The 19,082-nt window shown below is 50.0% G+C and overlaps 1 protein-coding gene across 1 annotated transcript in view; it reads right to left on the reverse strand.

The window, feature by feature from the left end:
• Window positions 1-11,738, reverse strand: part of LOC147663429 (matrix metalloproteinase-17-like) — a gene marked incomplete at its 3' end in the record, with an annotated part of 67,971 nt that extends 56,233 nt beyond the window's left edge. The window contains exons 1-2 of the mRNA XM_086950459.1: window positions 11,678-11,738; window positions 6,188-7,903 (exon numbers count right to left, since the gene is read on the reverse strand). Coding sequence (XP_086806585.1) covers window positions 6,188-6,343 — 156 coding nt within the window. The remainder of the gene's footprint in view (window positions 1-6,187; window positions 7,904-11,677) is intronic.
• Between the last annotated feature and the right edge of the window lie 7,344 nt (window positions 11,739-19,082).

The following is a 19,082-nucleotide window of genomic DNA, read 5'->3' on the forward strand; positions in this document are numbered from 1 at the left end:
ATGGCCTAAGACAGCAAAGGGGAGAGTGGAGAGGTGCGCCCAGCAGAAAAAAAGAGATGTCTTCAGTGCAGCTGACACAAGACAGGAGGGAGGGAGGGAGTGGTAAGACTACAGGAAGGAAACATGCATGTGAGGACAAGATGGCGTGCACAGGTGGGCATCCATAGAAAGGTCAAAGACTGAAAGGGGGGCCCTGAGGCAGGAAACATCTCCGAAGAGAGTTTGTATATGCAGAGAAAGACATTGGAGGAAAGAGACAACAGGAAGATATAATAAACATTCACCCAAAGACTCCAGACTGCTCTCAAACTGGCTAGACAGCAAGCCACCGAATGATGGGCATGCAAGAGTTTGAAGGTAGGAGGAGGAAGAGCTGATCATTCCTTCAGAGGCCCCTCCGCTGGGACAATCCACTGGCTCACATGCACCTGAATACCCTCAACCCACCACTATCACCCTTCATAAGGAGAACTCACTAGTGACATATCTAAATGTTTCCATACGGTCACAGCTAGAAGACCTTCCTTCCCCCCTCTGCAGAGCCCCCGCCTTTGACAACCCCAAAATACCGCAAACAAACCATTACCCTGTGAGTCCCAACAGGACCGGAAGGCCAAGAAACTGGTGGTTGGCGATCTATTCAAAATCCGTATAAGTGGGGTTGTGACTTATATAGCGCCAACATAGCTACAAAGCAACCTGGCGCTGTGCACGAACAAGGGTTTGCAACAGTGGATTGGACAGCCCAGATTAAGGGCACAGAATTAAAGGGAGAGAAGGGAAGCGGGGTACATAACAGGGGGGGGTAGGAGACAATCTAACTGGATCCACCCTCTAAGAGTAGAGGGTAGGTAAGAAGCGGGTGTGTGCTTGGTCACAGGGGGTGGATTAATTGCTCTGGAGGGCCCGCAATGGGTCCTGAGATGCTTGTTTCCAGTCTAGGAAGGACCTGGCTTGGCAGTTCGGGCTGGACTGCTCCCATGGGGTGAAGGGTCAAGACTGATTTGCATATGGCTGTGTTCAAACTGGAATGGCATGGTGAGCAAAAAAAACGATGGATTTAGGCCCAGATCTCTGTACTGGGGTGAATGTATGACATTGTTCTGCATTCTGTCCATCAACTGTGGTTTTTGCATTTGTCACCGCGAGTGGGACGGGTATGCTCAGACGTGAGTCCCGTGCTCTCCATGCCACTTGAATCAAGCTATCCTGGATGATGAGGGGTGAAAACCCCAAACAGGTCCTAGGATGCTCGTTTCCAGTCCCGCTAGGACTTAGCCTGGCACACCGCAAGGACTCCTACTGACGTCCTACCACCCCTAGGACACACCTCAGGGCTCCTATTCACAGGGAGTACCTGGCATGGCAGTTCGGGCTGGACTGTTCCCATTTTGCACAGGGTAAAGACTGTTTTCCATATGGCTGGGTTCAAACTGGGTATGGTGAGCAAAAAAACGATGGATTTAGGCCCAGATCTCTGTAGTGGGGTGAATGTATGACATTGTTCTGCATTCTGTACATCAGTTGTTGTTTTTGCATTGGAGGGAGGCACAATGCTGCACTATAATGAGACGGTACTTGAAGAGAACTGTCTCAGATATTCAAATGCCAAACGTGGAATCAATGCAGCTAGAGGTGGGCATGTTTAACACACCAAGCCTCTCCCCCATCCCCCACCACCACCTCCAGCACTAGAAGCTCAGTCTGGCACCGGTCGTGGGATGAGTCCCTGGAGTAGCGCTTGAAACCCTGTCCGCAAGTACACAGCGCTGGATGCATGGAGGACCTGAGGCTGTGCAGACACAAATAGTGAATGAATCTAGTACGCAAGGGTTCAACTGGAGACCCCATGGGCTCTGGAGGTGATGAGACGGCAGACGTTATGAGGCCCAGGTCTGCGCCTAGTAAAGCGTCTCTTGTCACAGAGCTGGGGCTAAAGGCAGCAGCCTGTGTCCCTCCTGATCTCTACGCTATAAAGCTCTAGGGCTGGGACACGAGCCCAGAGACCCTGCCCAGGCTCCACAAGTGTCTCTCATTGGTTGATACATTACCTCAAGCTCCTTTGCTGCCAGACACGTGCTGGCCCACACTAGACCTGATCTTACAGAGAAGGAACCAGGGCCCACGCAACCCTACTGCCCCACAGGGGCTGACAACACCAGCCATCAGCTCAGAGGTCCAGAGCCACGGGGCTCCTCACTGGAATGCCCTCCCACCACCAGGCCATACCTCAGGACACCTACTCACGTCCTCCCACCCCTAGACACACCTCACGACACCTACTCACATCTTACCACCCCTAGGACACACCTCAGGACACCTACTCACGTCCTACCATCCCTAGGACACACCTCAGGACACCTACTCACGTCCGACCACCCCTAGCACACAGCGCACGGCTCCTACTCACATCTCCTACCACCCTTGGGACACACCGCAGGACTCCTACTCACATCTCCTACCACCCCTAGGACACACGGCAGGGCTCCTACTCACATCTCCTACCACCCCTAGGACACACCGCAGGGCTCCTACTCACGTCTTACCACCCTTAGGACACACCACAGGGCTCCTACTCACATCTCCTACCACCCCTAGGACACACCGCAGGGCTCCTACTCACGTCCTGCCAGCCCTAGGACACATCACAGGGCTCCTACTCACGTCCTACCACCCCTATGGCACACCGCAGGGCTCCATTTCACATCTCCTACCACCCCTAGGACACACCACAAGGACTCCTACTGACGTCCTACCACCCCTAGGACACACCTCAGGGCTCCTATTCACATCTCTTACCACCCCTAGGACACACCGCAGGGCTCCTACTCACGTCCTACCAGCCCTAGGACACACCGCAGGGCTCCTACTCACGTCCTACCACCCCTAGGACACACCACAGGGCTCCTACTCACGTCCTACCACCCCTAGGACACACCACAGGGCTCCTACTCACGTCCTACCAGCCCTAGGACACACCAAAGGGCTCTTACTCACGTTCTACCACCCCTAGGACACACCACAGGGCTCCTACTCACGTCCTACCAGCCCTAGGACACATCACAGGGCTCCTACTCACGTCCTACCACCCCTATGGCACACCGCAGGGCTCCAATTCACATCTCCTACCACCCCTAGGACACACCACAGGGCTCCTACTCACGTCCTACCAGCCCTAGGACACATCACAGGGCTCCTACTCACGTCCTACCACCCCTAGGACACACCTAAGGGCTCCTATTCACATCTCCTACCACCCCTAGGACACACTGCAGGGCTTCTTCTCACTTACTACCACAACACTACATGGCTCCTACTCACATCTCCTACCACCCCTTGGACACACCGCACGGCTCCTACTCACATCTCCTACCACCCCTAGGACACACCGCAGGGCTCCTACTCACATCTCCTACCACCCCTTGGACACACCACAGGGCTCCTACTCACGTCCTACCAGCCCTAGGACACACCACAGGGCTCCTACTCACGTCCTACCAGCCCTAGGACACACCGCAGGGCTCCTACTCACGTCCTACCACCCCTAGGACACACCACAGGGCTCCTACTCACGTCCTACCAGCCCTAGGACACATCACAGGGCTCCTACTCACGTCCTACCACCCCTATGGCACACCGCAGGGCTCCATTTCACATCTCCTACCACCCCTAGGACACACCGCAATGGCTCCTACTGACGTCCTACCACCCCTAGGACACACCTCAGGGCTCCTATTCACATCTCCTACCACCCCTAGGACACACTGCAGGGCTTCTTCTCACATCTCTTACCACCCCTAGGACACACCGCAGGGCTCCTACTCACGTCCTACCAGCCCTAGGACACACCGCAGGGCTCCTACTCACGTCCTACCACCCCTAGGACACACCGCAGGGCTCCAATTCACATCTCCTACCACCCCTAGGACACGCCGCAGGACTCCTACTCACATCTCCTACACCCCTAGGACACACCACAGGGCTCCTACTCACATCTCCTACCACCCCTAGGACACACCTCAGGGCTCCTATTCACATCTCCTACCACCCCTAGGACACACTGCAGGGCTTCTTCTCACTTACTACCACAACACTACATGGCTCCTACTCACATCTCCTACCACCCCTTGGACACACCGCACGGCTCCTACTCACATCTCCTACCACCCCTAGGACACACCGCAGGGCTCCTACTCACATCTCCTACCACCCCTTGGACACACCGCAGGGCTCCTACTCACATCTCCTACCACCCCTAGGACACACCGCAGGGCTCCTACTCACATCTCCTACCACCCCTTGGACACACCACAGGGCTCCTACTCACATCTCCTACCACCCCTTGGACACACCGCAGGGCTCCTACTCACATCTCCTACCACCCCTAGGACACACCGCAGGGCTCCTACTCACATCTCCTACCACCCCTTGGACACACCACAGGGCTCCTACTCACATCTCCTACCACCCTTAGGACACACCGCCGGGCTCCTACTCACATCTCCTACCACCCGTAGGACACACACCGCAGGGCTCATACTCACATCTCCTACCACCCCTAGGACACACCGCAGGGCTCCTACTCACATCTCCTACCACCCCTTGGACACACCGCAGGGCTCCTACTCACATCTCCTACCACCCCTTGGACACACCGCAGGGCTCCTACTCACATCTCCTACCCCCCCTGGGCCACACCTCTCAGAGCCGATGGCTCCTTACTGACATGTCCTACCACCACTAGGGTCACAGTTCCAGGATCTTTAGTACCAGACCTCATTTTCCACTAAGCCTCACCTCTTAGTGCTGCGGTCAGAGCTTAGGGCTTCTTACTGACATGTGGTTTCACTACTAGGCCTCACCTCTTCAAAGCCAGGTCTCCTTACTGACAAGTGCTGCCACTACTAGGTGTCACCTCCTAGAGCTGAGGTCAGAGGCACAAGCTCCTTACTGAGCTGTCCAGACACCATTAGACCTCTCCTCACAAAGCTGGGCTCACGACTAACGGCTCCTTACTAGCATGTCCTTCCACCACTAGGCCACAAAAAATAGACCCCTGGCCCCTTTATATAACGTCCTACCACCACTCGCCTTCAGCTACTTACTGCCATGTTATCCCGCTAATAGGCCACACCTCTCAAAGCCTGCGGTTCCTTACTAGCATGTCGCACCACCACTAGGCCACACCTGTAGCTCTCCTAGATCCTTACTGACATGTCCTGCCACCACTAGGTCTCATCTCCCAAAGCCCCTGGCTCCTTACTGACACGTCTCCCACCACTAGGTCCCATCTCCCAAAGCCCCCGGGTCCTTACTGGCATACCTTTCCGCCACTAGGCCACAGTTGCAGGGCAACTGGCTCCTTACTGACATTTCCTCCCACCACTAGGCCACACCTGTCAGATGCACTAGCTCCTGGCTGGAATGTCCTTCCACCACGAGGCCAGCCCTCTCAGAGGTAGGTTCAGGCCGAGGGCTCATTGTGGTCCGAAATATGACCTCAATAGAGCTCACTCTTCCAGGCTGGGTTTCCATTGCTGGAGCTCTGAGGTCTGTAGCCGTCAATCACACCCGCACGCGTTCTTATCACTACCCCTAAGAATGCCAAAAATGTAAGAGAAGGGTCATAAACAGGATAGAAAAGTCTGTGGTTTGATCTTATATCATTGTGTGTTTTTTGTTGTGTTTGTCTGGTTTTCTCCATCATCTTGTGTCTGTTTATAATAAACGCAGTAGTGTAACTTCTCTATGTTTAGGGCTTATTTGTGAATGCGCCAGTATTACCAATGTCGGTGGATTTACAAACAATTATTGGGCAATTAGGATTCTTTGGTTCTGGATGGGGAAAAGCATCCGGCACCCAGAATGATCCGTCATCCAGTTATTTTATTGTCACTGGTTAGCCGGTGGATATAATACGTGATTGGAGAAGCAGGTGCAGTTACCGTGTGCGGTATTACCGGGTGCACAATCTTATGTGGTACAAATTATGATAGTGCAGATTGGTATTTACACAGGAAATCTTCTAGAAACATGTTCTGCACAACTCGTACCGAGGTCACATAGTCAAGGAGCAGGTGGCACTAATTCTCTTAAGTTATTTGCGTTCTTTTTGAATCTCAATGTACGCAGGGAATTTATTTGAATGAAAACAGGTAACTGTAAGAGAGGTGCATGCAGCACTTACCACTACCTCCCCGCTCTCGTCCGGCGGTGTTGGCGTGGGTGTGGTGGATGCTGGCCACAGCAGCGTGCAGAGCACCAGCATTGGCCGCAGGATCGCAGTCTCGCCACTGCTCCGGTGCCCGCCCCAAGAAGGACCTGTACAACAGTGGCGACCCATCCTCCCCAAGGACAACCAGCTTTAGGACCAGGGGCTTGTTTTCACTTTCTGCTGGTGCTCAAGGTTATTGATGCTTTTATGTTTTCTTTTCCCAATCCATCATGTTATGTTGTTCAGTATTTTTCTGAAGAACACTTGGTTGTTTTCAGTCTTTTCCCAAAGGACAGGTGGTTATTATAAGTGTCGTTCAGAAGGCCAAGTGGTTGTAATCATTCTCTTTCTGAAGACCAGGTGGGTGTTTTCAGTTTCTTCCTAAAGGTGAAGTGGTTATCTGTACTTTATTCTTGCAGACCAAGTGACAGTTGTCAGTTTCTTTCTTAAGACCAGGTGATTGTATTTACCTTCATTATGCACACCAGGTGGTTGTTTTAAGTTTCTTTCTGAAGATCTTGTAAAGCCAAATTGTTACAGATAGTTTGCTTTTGAAGACGAAGTGGTCGTTTCAAGGTTTCTCATGAACAACCTGTTGTTGTTTTCAATGTATTTCCGCAAGCGCTTTAGTTGTGTGTGGTTGTGGAAGTTTCTTTCAAAAAGTCAGGGTGTGTTGGGTTTCTTTCTAAAGACCAGATTTGAGCAGTTCATTCCTGAAGACCACACAGTTAGTTTCAGTGCTGTCCGCTTCTTTCTAAAGTGCAGGAGTTTGTCTTCAGTGTATTTCTGAAGGTTGATTAGTGTGTAGTGGTTGATTTCAGATCCTTAATGTTTGCCATGTGGTTCCTTTCACCTTCTTTCTAAAGATCTTGTGGTGGTTCTCAGTCTCGTTCTGAAATGATGGAGGTTGCTTGCTGTTTCTTTCTGAAGACTCAGTGGGTACCTGGAGATTCTTAAAGAACACATGTGGTTGTTTACTACTTGCATTCCAGTGGTTGTTTCCAGCTTTCTTTTTACGAGCAGGCTGGTGCTTTTAATGTATTTCTGAAGAGCATGTGACTTTAAACAACTTCTTCCTGAAAACCACGCAGTCCTTTTCAGTTTCTTTCAATCTGTTGAGTGAAATTCAGAAGGACAGGAGGTTGTCTTCATTGTCTTGGTGAACAGTACAGAGCCCTTTGTTCAATTAAGCTCTGGTGGTTGTTCTCAGCTGTCGTTCTAAGACCATGAGATTGTATTCCGTTTCTTCCGAAGGATCAGGTGGCCCAGGGGTCGGATGTGAACATCTTCCAGGGCTGGGGTGCGGAGCTCCCCAGATGCTGCCCGTCCGTGGCTCTGCAGACGTGAAGTTGTGTTTGGCTGGTGCGGTGGTGGGAGCGTCCCGGGAGTTGGTGTTTTATTTTAGCACAAGGAAGGAGTGGTGCGCTGACCGCGCTCTCTGGGCGGCGGCGTGCTGCGGTGCGGACGGCTAAGTCACGGAGGGCTTCCCCGCCCTGATGTGGGGTAGCCCGGCTCCAGCTGTTGGAAAGCGGCGCTGTCCGCGGAGCTCAGCTGCTCGGCTGCCTCCGGTCCCCCTCTGAGGTGCTGGTGTTGTTGTTCTCCGCGCCAGGGCTTGGAGGGCTGGCTGCCCCCTCACACAGCTGGGAGCCTCCCATCCCACATCTGCAGGGGCTGATTCCAGAGCGCCTGCTAAGAGGGAGGAGTGGGAGGGAGGGGGCGAAGGAGGAAGACATGAATGAAGAAAACAATTACAAACCAAGGCAAAATGAAGAGCGATGCAGCAATACGAAAGAAAAACAGAAGAACAGAAGAAAGAAATACAAAAAGGCAAAAACAGGAAACAAAAAAGAAGAGAAATACCAAATAGCAACGTAAACATGAAATGCACTTAAAGACATGTCGGAGCCTGAGGCAGCACATCCAAGGGTCTCGTCTGCTGAAGTCTGGAACTAACCACAGTGCCACAAGGACATGATGACAGAACTGCACACCAGCTTGACAAACCGGCCTCAGTCCTAATCTTTCTTCATTATCCTACCCTGTACTAACTGCACTTCACTGCACCCAGCCTCAGTCCTACCTGCACTAACTGCACTTAACCTCACCCAGCCTCCATCCTACCTGCACTTTACCTCAGCCAGCCGCAGACCTACCTGCACTAACTGCACTTCACCTCACCCAGCCTCCATCCTACCTGCACTTTACCTCACCCAGCCACAGACCTACCTGCATTAACTGCACGTCACCTCGCTCAGCCTTTGTCCTACCTGCACTAACTGCACTTCACTACACCCAGCCTCAGTCCTACCTGCACTAACTGCACTTCACCTCAACTAGCCTTTGTCCTACCTGCATTAACTGCACTTCACGTCACCCAGCCTCAGCACTACCCTGCGCTAACTGTAAATGTAAATTGATACTTGTATAGCGCACTACTCACCCGCAAGGGTCTCAAGGCGCTTGTACGAATACCGCTGTGGAACCCGCCCTGGCTTTCCCTGTGAGGCGTCCACTCCTGGGCACCCCCAAGGTGAAGGCCAGGCATCCTTAGCGTTGTGGGGGCCATTGTGGAGATTAAGCAAGCTATTGCCCAGAGTTGCAGAGTGGGACTCCATGATTGGAATAGGCACCGAGGCGAGAATTATCAGGTCCGTGGAATTTTGAGCCCAAGACCCGCCAAGGCGGGGAATTGAACCCTGGTCCCGGGTTAGACCTCTGCATCAGGGTCTGCCGCTCTAACCATTGTGCCACACTTCTCTAACTGCACTTCACCTCACACAACCTCAATCCCACCCTGCACTAACTCTAACTGCACTTTATCTAACCCAGCCTCAGTTCTACCTGCATTAACTGCATTTCTCCCAGCCTAAGTCCTACCTGCATTAACTGCAATTCACTGCACCCAGCCTCAGTCCTACCTGCATTAACTGCACTTCACCTCACCCAGCCTTTGTCCCACCTGCACTAACTGCACCCAGCCTAAATCCTACCTGCATTAACTGCACTTTACTGCACCCAGCCTCAGTTCTACCCTACACTACCTGCACTTAACTCACTCAGCCTCAGCCCTACTTGCACCAAGTGCACTTCACCTCACCCGGCCTCAGTTCTACCTGCACTAACTGCACTTCACCTCACTCAGCTTCAGCCCTACTTGCACCAAGTGCACTTCACCTCACCCGGCCTCAGTTCTACCTGCACTAACTGCACTTCACCTCACCCAGCCTTTGTCCTATCTGCACTAACTGCACTTCAACTCACTAAGCCTCATTCCTACCCGCACTATGTGCACTTTACCTAACTTCACCTCAGACCTACCTGCACTAATTTCACTTCACCTCACCCAGCCTCAGTCCTATAGGCACTTAGTGGACTTCAACTCACTAGCCTCAGTCCTACCTGCACTAATTTCACTTCACATCACCCAGCCTCAGTCCTACCTGCACTAACTGGACTTAAACTCACCCAGCCTTAGTCTCACTGCACTAAGTGCATTTCACCTCGCCCAGCCTCAGTCCTACCTGCACTAACCACTTCAACTCACCCAGCCGCAGTCCTATCTGACCTACGTGCACTTCACCTCACGAGCCTCATTCCTACCTGCACTAACTCTACTTCAACTCATTGAGCCTCATTCCTATCTGCACTAAGTGCACTTTTTCTCACTTCACCTCAGACCTACCTGCACTAATTTCACTTCACCTCGCCCAGCCTCAGTCCTACCTGCACTAATTTAACTTCACCTCCCCAGCCTCGTTCCTACCTGAATTAAGTGCACTTCGTCTCACTGAACCTCAGTCCTATCTGCGCTAATTTCACTTCACCACACCCATCCTCAGTCCTACCTGCACTAAGTGCACTTGAACTCACCCAGCCTCCATCCTACAGGCATTAATTTCACTTCACCTCACCCAGCCTCAGTCCTACCTGCACTAAGTGCACCTCAACTCACCCAGCCTCATTCCTACCTGCACTAGCACGCTTCCCAGCAGCCACCCTCCGCTCGCCTCTGATGCCGTCTGTTTCTCTGCACCTCTCCCTCTCTTGAAGCCGCCACTTGTGCGGTGCCTCGCGCCCTCTAAAGCACTTCTCTTGAGATCGCTCTCTGACCCCCGAGTCAGCTCTCTCACACTCGCCCTTCTTTCCACAAATGTTTCCCTCTCCCCTTCCTCTTCGGTGACCCCTGCCCACTGCTCTCTACACTGTTTAGATTTGACCAGTGCTGTCCACCTGTCTGCCTACATGCATGTGGGCACCTGTCTGTCTTTGTTCCTGTCTGTCAGTCTGCCTATCTGTGTTTGCCGTCCTGCCTCCACGCCTGTCTCTCTGTCAATGTGTCAATAAGCCTGTCTGTCTGCCTGTGGCTGTCAGTCTGGCCACCCAGCCATCTCTTGTCATGCCTCTCTGCCGGTCTGTCAGCATATATGTGTTTGTTTCTGCCTGTCTGCCTGCCTGTATTTGCCCACCTGCCTACATGCTTATCTCTCGGTCTATGTGTCTGTCTATAAGCATGTCCATCTGCCTTTGGCCGTCAGTCTGCACATCCATCCATCTCTCTTCGTGCCTGTCTGAGTATCTGCTTTGTGCCTGTTTTCGTCTGTCTTCATGCTTTGACAGCGTGCCTGTATGGGGTCGCCTGTCTGTCTTTCGTTGTGTCTGTCGGTCTGTCTTTCTCCCTCCTCCCGGATGTCATCCTGGACCCCCCTTTGGGACGTGCTCGCACCGCTGTCCCTCCTCCCTCGGGCTCCTCCCGGCTGTCTCCTCTCTCGCACCGTGATCCCCTCACTCTCTTCCTCTCACTTTGCTTTCTTTCCTCGGTGTCTCGCATGCGCCCCTGTGTGCCCCAGGCCTCGGCACCCTCATACCTGTCCGTGTCGCGCGGTGTGTGTTTCGAAGTTTGTGGGTGTACGTGTACCGCCCCCTCTTGTGACGACCCCCCCCCCCCCCCCCCTGCCCCCCTTTTTGATTCCTCCACGCTTGGCTTGGCCGGCGTGTCTTTGTTTTCCTGATTTCCCGCTCTCAGGGGCTTATTTACAAGCCTCGTGCGCCGCCCGTACGTCACTTTTTCCCATAATAAAAGTGACGCACCGGCGGCGCGAGAGGCTTGTAAATAAGCCCCTCAGTGTCCGGGAGACCGGTGCAAGCATCCAGCCCTCTTCCAGTGCAGGCAAGGGCCCCCATCCTTCCACAGCCGACCGCTCGCCACAGAGCCCAGTCCGAGCAGCATGGCTGTCCCCTGAGTACAGTAATCCCCTCTCCCCTCTAGTGCAGGCATGGCTGCCCGTTCGGCACACAGCACGCCTCCTCCACACTTCCTCCCTTTCATCCATGGTCTGTCCCTCCCCAGCCCGAGCATCGCTCTCCCCTGAGTTCCAGCACCGCCTGTAGTGTAAGAATCCTTCCCTCCCAGCTCTCAGCGGGCACGCAATGCAGGGCCCCGCGGGGAGGGTCCCTGTCATGTACCTCTGTCTGTCCGACCTCGCTTTGCCCTGCTTTGAGGCGAGTCTTCCGCCTGCTGCGCCGCTGCCACTCCCTCTCACAGCTCCGTCCTTATCTTCACAGATGTTTTCAAGGCGCTATTTCATTCCGTCTCTTTCTCTAGATGTCTCCTGCCGTCTCCCCTTTCTTCTATTGCTTGTCCCCTCCCTCCCTCACTCGTGGTCTCCCCTCTCTTGTCCATTCGCTCCTCTTCTCAGCGCTTTGAGACAAGCTCAGTGCAGTATAAAAGCCCTATACGATGAATAAACATGATATATCATTGCATCAGAACGTAATATAAAGCGTATAATAAAATAGCATAGCGTACTGCTGAGCCTTTCTAGGCGTCGAGGTATAATTTTCTCCTCATGTATCATTACTGTTCCTATTGTGAAGCGCTCTGACACCTTCGGGTAAAGTCAGCGCTATATAAAATCGCAAAAATAAATAAATAAATAAATAAATAAATAAATAAATAAGCAGTCCAGGGGGCTTATTTTAATTTTATTTATTTTAAAAGTTGTATATAGCGCTAGCTTGACCCGTGGGTATCAGAGCGCTTTACACGCACATAAGCTAAAAAAAGAAAAGCATTACATAGCAGGACCTAAGGAAGCATAGAAGATATCAGTAAAACATAATAATTAGGCAAACAGTAAAGGGTAGGTAAAAAAAAAAAGAAACACATTCAAGAAACCACCTATCCTTAATGGTCAGGAGAGAGGAGAGTCCGCTAGGATATTGAAGTCTAGGTTAGTAGACGTTGGTCGGTAAAGTATTTGTTGAGGAGATGGAGTTTGTTACCAGAGTTGGATTGGCACTGAGTGGTTTTCTTTTTCATTTTCGGAGGGATAACAAGAAGTGAGTTGGAGCTTCTCAGAGTTCTGGATTTTCCTGCTTTAACCAGTTTGCTGTTTAGGTGGTTGGAGGAAGGTGAGTGAAATGTTTTGTGTGTGATGTAGGCCAGTTTGTAAATACATCTCTCTTCCATGGGAAGCCAGAATAGAGTGTTGAGGGTAGGTGTGATGTGTTCAAATTGTTTTACACCAGTTATGAGTCGAGCGGCCAAGTTAAGGACTGACCTTAGTGGGGCTAGGTGAGCTTTTGCTGTCCTGTTAGGATGGAGTTCCCATAGCCCACTTTAGAAAGGACTAGGGATTGTACCAGGTGGGCAACTATAGCAAATTTCGGGGGGGGGGGGGGCTGAAAAATATTTCGGGGGGGGGGCTAATTCTTTCAACCACAGACAGAGTGGCTGTAAGAATGGGTGAACACACAACAAAAGCCTCATTTACAATTATTGGTCTTTTAAAGACCTGTTAAGTACTCAGGTGCGACTGCACCTAAGATGCTCGCCAGCCCGCGAAGACGTGTCAGCCCGGGCTGACACACACGACGGGGGGGGGTTCACTGAAGCCCAGCGAGCCCAATGGGTGTTGCGCGCCCAGATTGTACTATTGTCTTGAGATCATCCTGGGGAATTTAATTTATTTATCTATTTGAGTTTTATATAGCGCTGGCTAGACCCAAAGGTATCAGAGGGCTTTACGTAAGGAACAGCGAGTTGCAAGTTACACATTTTACATAAGTTACACAGTGATTACATAGTAACAACAGGAGTTAAGGGCACATGATGAAGCCACAATAGCACAGAAGTATGCATTACTAGTGTGTGGTGGAACAGAGAGTGGGAAAGGAAAACAGGGGTGGGGAATGCTGATAGAGTCAAGGCAGATAGGAGGGGGAAAGTCCATCAGGGGGAACCAAGCAGTCAGTGAGAAAGACAGATAAACCAAGAAAAACCGTGAAAAACAATGTCGGATGTCCGGCTGGGTAGGTGATGGCCAAGGGGTCCAGACTCCTCTATAGCTGCTTAGGACAGCTCCACCGGGAAGCAGCCAAGGGTACTCAGTCTCCGAGGTAAGTACAAACAGTTTTGGTTTCCACCCAAGGGGCATCATCAGAGTTCCAACGACGGTAGCGCTGGCTAGACCGGAGGTATCAGAGCACTTTACCAGAGGATCGTAGAGATTAGAAGGGGGTGTCAGTCGCTGTGACTCCAAGCGGTCACCAGTAATGAATTGATAGATGCCGCGTAATACCCCACAAAGTATGAAGTCAGTGTGCCTGGGGAGCTCTCTACACGCTCCGAGTACTGAAACAGACCTCCAGGCGCAAGAGGGTGGGCACACAGCGGCTCCCAGGGCTCCCAAGATGGATCGGGCAGGTCAGAGGGGTCAAAGATTTTGGGGCCAAAATAGTATCGCAGCTGAGAGCCTATTGGGCTATGGTGGAAACGCAATGCCTGCTCCTCAGTCACTCACCGCTGCACAGCATGTAGTGGAGTTTCCTTCCAGCCGCTCCCGGTCATTGCAGCGCAGCGCACCAGCCTAGGATATGAAAGGTTTATTTTCTTGAGGTGTTTTAGTGAGTAATGCGCAACTTTTGCAGAGTTTTGATGTGGGTGTTCATTGATATGTTCTTGTCCAGGGTAATGCCTAGAGAATTAACTGAGTCGGATAGGACGAGGGGGAAGTTTAGGCATCAAGGGCCAGATGTAGGTAAAATAGATTTACCGATTTTTAATTACCAAATTTTACCGATTCGGTAATTAAAAATCGGTAAATCTAAGGGGTGGATATGTAGTTATTCCAGATGTGCTGGAATACCGATTCGGAAGAATTCAGTATTTACCGATTCGGTAAATACCGAATCTGTAATGCCCATTCATTCCTATGGGCTTTGAAGCCCATAGGAATGAATGGGCATTACCGATTCGGTATTTACCGAATCGGTAAATACCGATTTTCACAAGGGTCCAGGGGGTGTCACTTTGACACCCTCTGGCACCCCAAAAACAGGCTCGGGTGCCATGTGGCAGGCATACCTGCCCTAAGGGCAGGTATGCCTGTCACATGGCATAGGTGTGCATGCACACATGTGCATGCACACCGGAATCGGTATTTTACCATCAAATTGGATTTGATGGTAAAATACTGATTCAGTAAGGCCTCTGGGACTCCGAAGAGTGCCTCAGAATCGGTAAAATTACAAAAATTTTATTTTACCGAATCGGAAAAATTACCGAATCAGTAATTTCACTGATTCGGTAAAATAATGCCCCCTACATACCTGTCACCCATTTACCGATCAGTAACGGCCAAAATCGGCCGTTACCGCTCGGTAAATGGCCTCAAACGGCCACCTACATCTGGCCCATGATTCTTGAGCCAGTCTTGAATTGGTCGATGGTTACTTTTCAGGGAGAACATTATTAATTCCTTTTTGTCCGGGTTCAGATTTAGGTGGTTTGCGTTGAACCAAGTTTGGATCTTGGTTAATGTGACATTGAGGTGTAGAATGTTGCTATGTGATTTGATTTTTTAATAGATTTGTGTGTCATCTGTGTATAGGTGGTAGTTAACTCCTGCTTTTTTCAGAATGATAGTAAGGGGTTCCATGAAGAGATTGAAGAGGGATGGTGAGAGGATCGAGCCTTGTGGGACCCCAGGTGTGACTTGTGTAGGTCTAGAGAGACAGGAGTTGATTTAAATGTGTTGCGAACGGTGCTGAAGGAAGGAAGTGAACCTTTTTAGTAACATGCCGTTAATGCCAGAGTGCCTCTTCAAGGTCTCAAGCAAAGCTGGATGATTTATAGTGACAAATGCCGCTGATAGGTCGATGAGGATGAGAAGACAAGCTTCACCTTCATCTAAGGCTCTGTGGATATCACGGAAATGTTGAGCATGGCTGGTTCAGTGCTACACCCTTTCCTGAAACCCGATTGAAAGGTGTAGAGGAGGTTGAACTCATCAATGGGTTTGTTGAGTTGTTGGAGAATGCACTTCTCCAGTGTTTTGGCTAGGAATGGGAGGTTGGAGATAGGTCTGAGGTTGTTAAGATCTTTAGGGTTGGCCCCTGGTTTCTTGGGTATGGGTGTGATTTATCCTAGTTGCAGGTACACAACCTTATGTGAGAGAGGAGTTGGTCTAACGGCTAGGGCGGTCGACCTCGAATATGGGGAACTGGGTTTGAGTCTCGGCAATGACGCTGAACATCCTGTGATTCTGGGCACATCACGTAATCTCCCTTGCCCTAACAAAAATGAATGTGTGTCCTCATGCAACGTAACTGGTGCTATGTAAAGGGCTTTGATACCCGATTCGGGGCAAGTTCAAGCTATATACAACTCTGCAAAAAATAAATAAATGAAAATGCTTTTAGTCCAGACAGGGGCAATGATGTGGTTGAGTTGTTTTTACTATTGTGGATTGGAGGGCGTCCATAGTGTGGGAAGTAGGCTTTAGGCTTGCAATTATATTGAAGACCTCGCTTTCAGACATGAGTTCAAAGACTGACCAATGAGCATTATTTTTTAGTTGGAGGCAGACATGCTTGTCCTTGGTATGATCTCTCTCAGTTTGGGCAAGGGTGGTTGCAGGGGGGCAGGTTGGCTGCAGAAAAAAGAGGCTTTTTCTCTAAAAATATGTTTTTCATATGCCAAACAAGCAGATTCAAGTTGTGCTAGGTGCAATGTGGATGGGTTTAGTCTCCAAGTCCTTTCAGACTGTCTGAGTTGATGTCTTTCGTTATTAAGATCCACGTTGAACCAAGATTTAGATTAGATTTTTCTCAGCTGTTTGAGTTTGAGCAGCGCTACTTGATCTAACACCTCCGTCATTGTAGAGTTAAAGTGAGCTGTGAGGTCATCAGCCGTCAGAGAGGAGGGTTGGAGCCATAGATGGGTCTGAATCCTGGTTTCAAGTTCGGTTATAGGGACTTCTTTGATGTTCCTGGTCTAATGCTTAGGTTTGTCAGATCGTATTGGTTGGTGTCTGACAAGTGAGTCAATAGTAAATAGAATAAGGTGGTGGTCAGACCAGTCAGTGGGAGAAATCGCTTTCAGAGAGACCAGTTCTTTTTTTGTGATGATCGCATCCAGCGTTGCTCCTTCAATGTGTGTTTGTTCATTGCAGAGTTGTTTGACATTGGTTATTTCAAGCAGATTGGTGAGGTTCTGGACTATGGTGTCTTCTGGGTTGTTTCAGTGGATATTAAGGTCTCCCAGGAAAACATCTTTCATGTCTGTTAGGGAGAAATGTGTTATTAGGTCTGTTATTTCTTCAGCGAAAAGGGCACGCTTCCCAGGAGGATGGTAGATGGTGTGGAATTTGATGGGCGAGGTGCCTTTGACTGTCAGTTCAGCACCCAGGTAGTCAAGAGTCCAGAATTGTGCAGGTTTTAGTTTGATAAGCTGTATTCCTACTTTGTGAATGATGGCTAGTCTGCCACCCATTTTGATCAGTCTGTCGTTTCTGATGATGTTGTATCCTAGAGGGGTGAGTAAGTCTAGAATGGAGGTAGAGTGGTCAATTAGCCAGGATTCTGTGAGGAATGCAATGTCTATTTCTTCGGCAAGTAAAACTTCAGTGATGTCTGTGGCATGTTGTACTGCTGACCTACAGTTGATGAGCATGCAAGATAGACAACGGGGAGCCTCAATGTTGTGTGAGCTGAGTGGATAGAAGGGTATTGTGCAGGATGTCTGGGCAAGCAGATAGTATTAGGGACTCTGTTTGTGCCAACTATAACTGGAATAGTGAAAGGAACCGTATTTTGCCTCATTGCGAAGTAAGAGTCGTTGATCTCATCTGCTTCCAGTGCTGAACTGGGATGGGGATCTCGCCTAGGTCGGTGTGCCTGATTCCCCAAAGGCGCAGGACCGTGGGGAGCCAAATGGGGCCATGGGGGAGGCAGTGTGGGTGGAAAATGTGTAGTTGCCCAGAGTGTGTGAGCACAATGGCTTACTCCGGCTGCAAAGGCTTTTTGAAGGTGTAGGATATCGGTCGCTAGGGAGCCTATTTTCTGCTCCAATCGTGTCAGTTCCAGGGTAATTTTGCTAAAAGAGCACCTTGCTTTTGGTGGAAGCCGCATATGATATGGGTTTGTGGAAGGAGAGGGTACTGGGTTATGGGATTGGATGGTATCATTGGGATTGGGAGGAGCCGGGTCATTAATGCTTCTAGTCTTGGAGTTAGGAGGAGGTGCTGGTGGTCTAATGTCTAAGGGAGGATCGCGATCACTGGTAGGTTGGGAGTTACATTCCCGGGGATTGGCAGTGAGATTAGAAGTGTAGACAGTTTGTGCATGGGGACGTGAGTTAGAGGAAGGAGAGGGTATGGTGGTTTGAGGGAGGTAATTGTCCGCTGGGTTATCATTGACGTTGGACATGTCCAAGAGAGGAGACCAAGCGATAGTAGGGAGGAAGTCAGTGTCCAGGGGATTGGCATTGAGATTAGAAGTGGAGGTTTGCGCATTTGGTCGTGGGTTAGAGTGTGTAGTGGCTTCTTGCAGGTGAGAGTTGGGGTGCTAGAAACTCGGGTTCAGTTTGACGCAGCAACGCAACATTAATGTCCACTCAATAGACTTTAATAAACAGGTAGTTGAATATAACATCTAAAACTAACATCAGGGCTAGAACCTTCAAGAGCTGAGATTCAACGATAAATATTTTATAGCTCCTACACATAAAGCACTAGAGTTTCTGTAACTTTGACCTTATGCCCTACTCTTCTATTCAGGTATGCTCAGGTCCTCTTGGAGATCTTCAAACTACATTGTATCTCAGTGCCACTGGAATTATGCAATTGTGTAGATGTGGTATTTTCTACATAATCATAAATTTGCCACACACTCCAACTTATTTTGCATGATCTGCAGATAAAAAATATATATATATATATTTGTAGCTGAAACGGATCACAAGTTCCTAAAAACGCAGCAACACTTGTTTCTGTGCAATGGAAGGCCCTATGCAAAGTTTGGCCAGTCATCTCTCAGTTGCTTATTGTTGTATGTGGGTGTTAAGCTAGTACTAAAGAAGTAAAACCTTTGCCAAGAGTTGTATAAAAATGACAAAATAGTGAAGTAATACTATCACAAAATGCCGTATTATTTGGTCCAACCCTACTGCATCATTCTAGTGACTTGTCGTAGCTACTCTTTTTGAGAAGACTTTCTCTTACAATGAGTCAGGTTCTTGCAAGAGGTAGAGTTGACAGGATTCAAGACCCACATTTGGTACCAGTGTAACCTTGAGTACCACACCAGATGACTTAGACGTCTGAAACATCAAGTGATGTAAAATAAAATGTGTAACACAAACATATTTATGTGCTAAACGCCAGCCACACAAACAAGGAGCACACTCCCCATTTTCCCCAATGAAGTAAATGGCACTGCAGCAAATATCTAGCCTAGACGTCAATTGTGTTAAGTGGACCAGTCGCCCATGTCTATTTGGACTAGTCTAAATTCACTGGACAGTTTAGGATCCAACGGGTTGCTGTTATTTCAATGAAAAAAGCAGGGCCAGAGCCATGCCGCTGGC

The sequence above is a fragment of the Lissotriton vulgaris genome, unplaced genomic scaffold (genome assembly GCF_964263255.1).
Source record: "Lissotriton vulgaris unplaced genomic scaffold, aLisVul1.2 SCAFFOLD_336, whole genome shotgun sequence".
In the NCBI taxonomy this organism is placed as follows: domain Eukaryota; kingdom Metazoa; phylum Chordata; class Amphibia; order Caudata; family Salamandridae; genus Lissotriton; species Lissotriton vulgaris.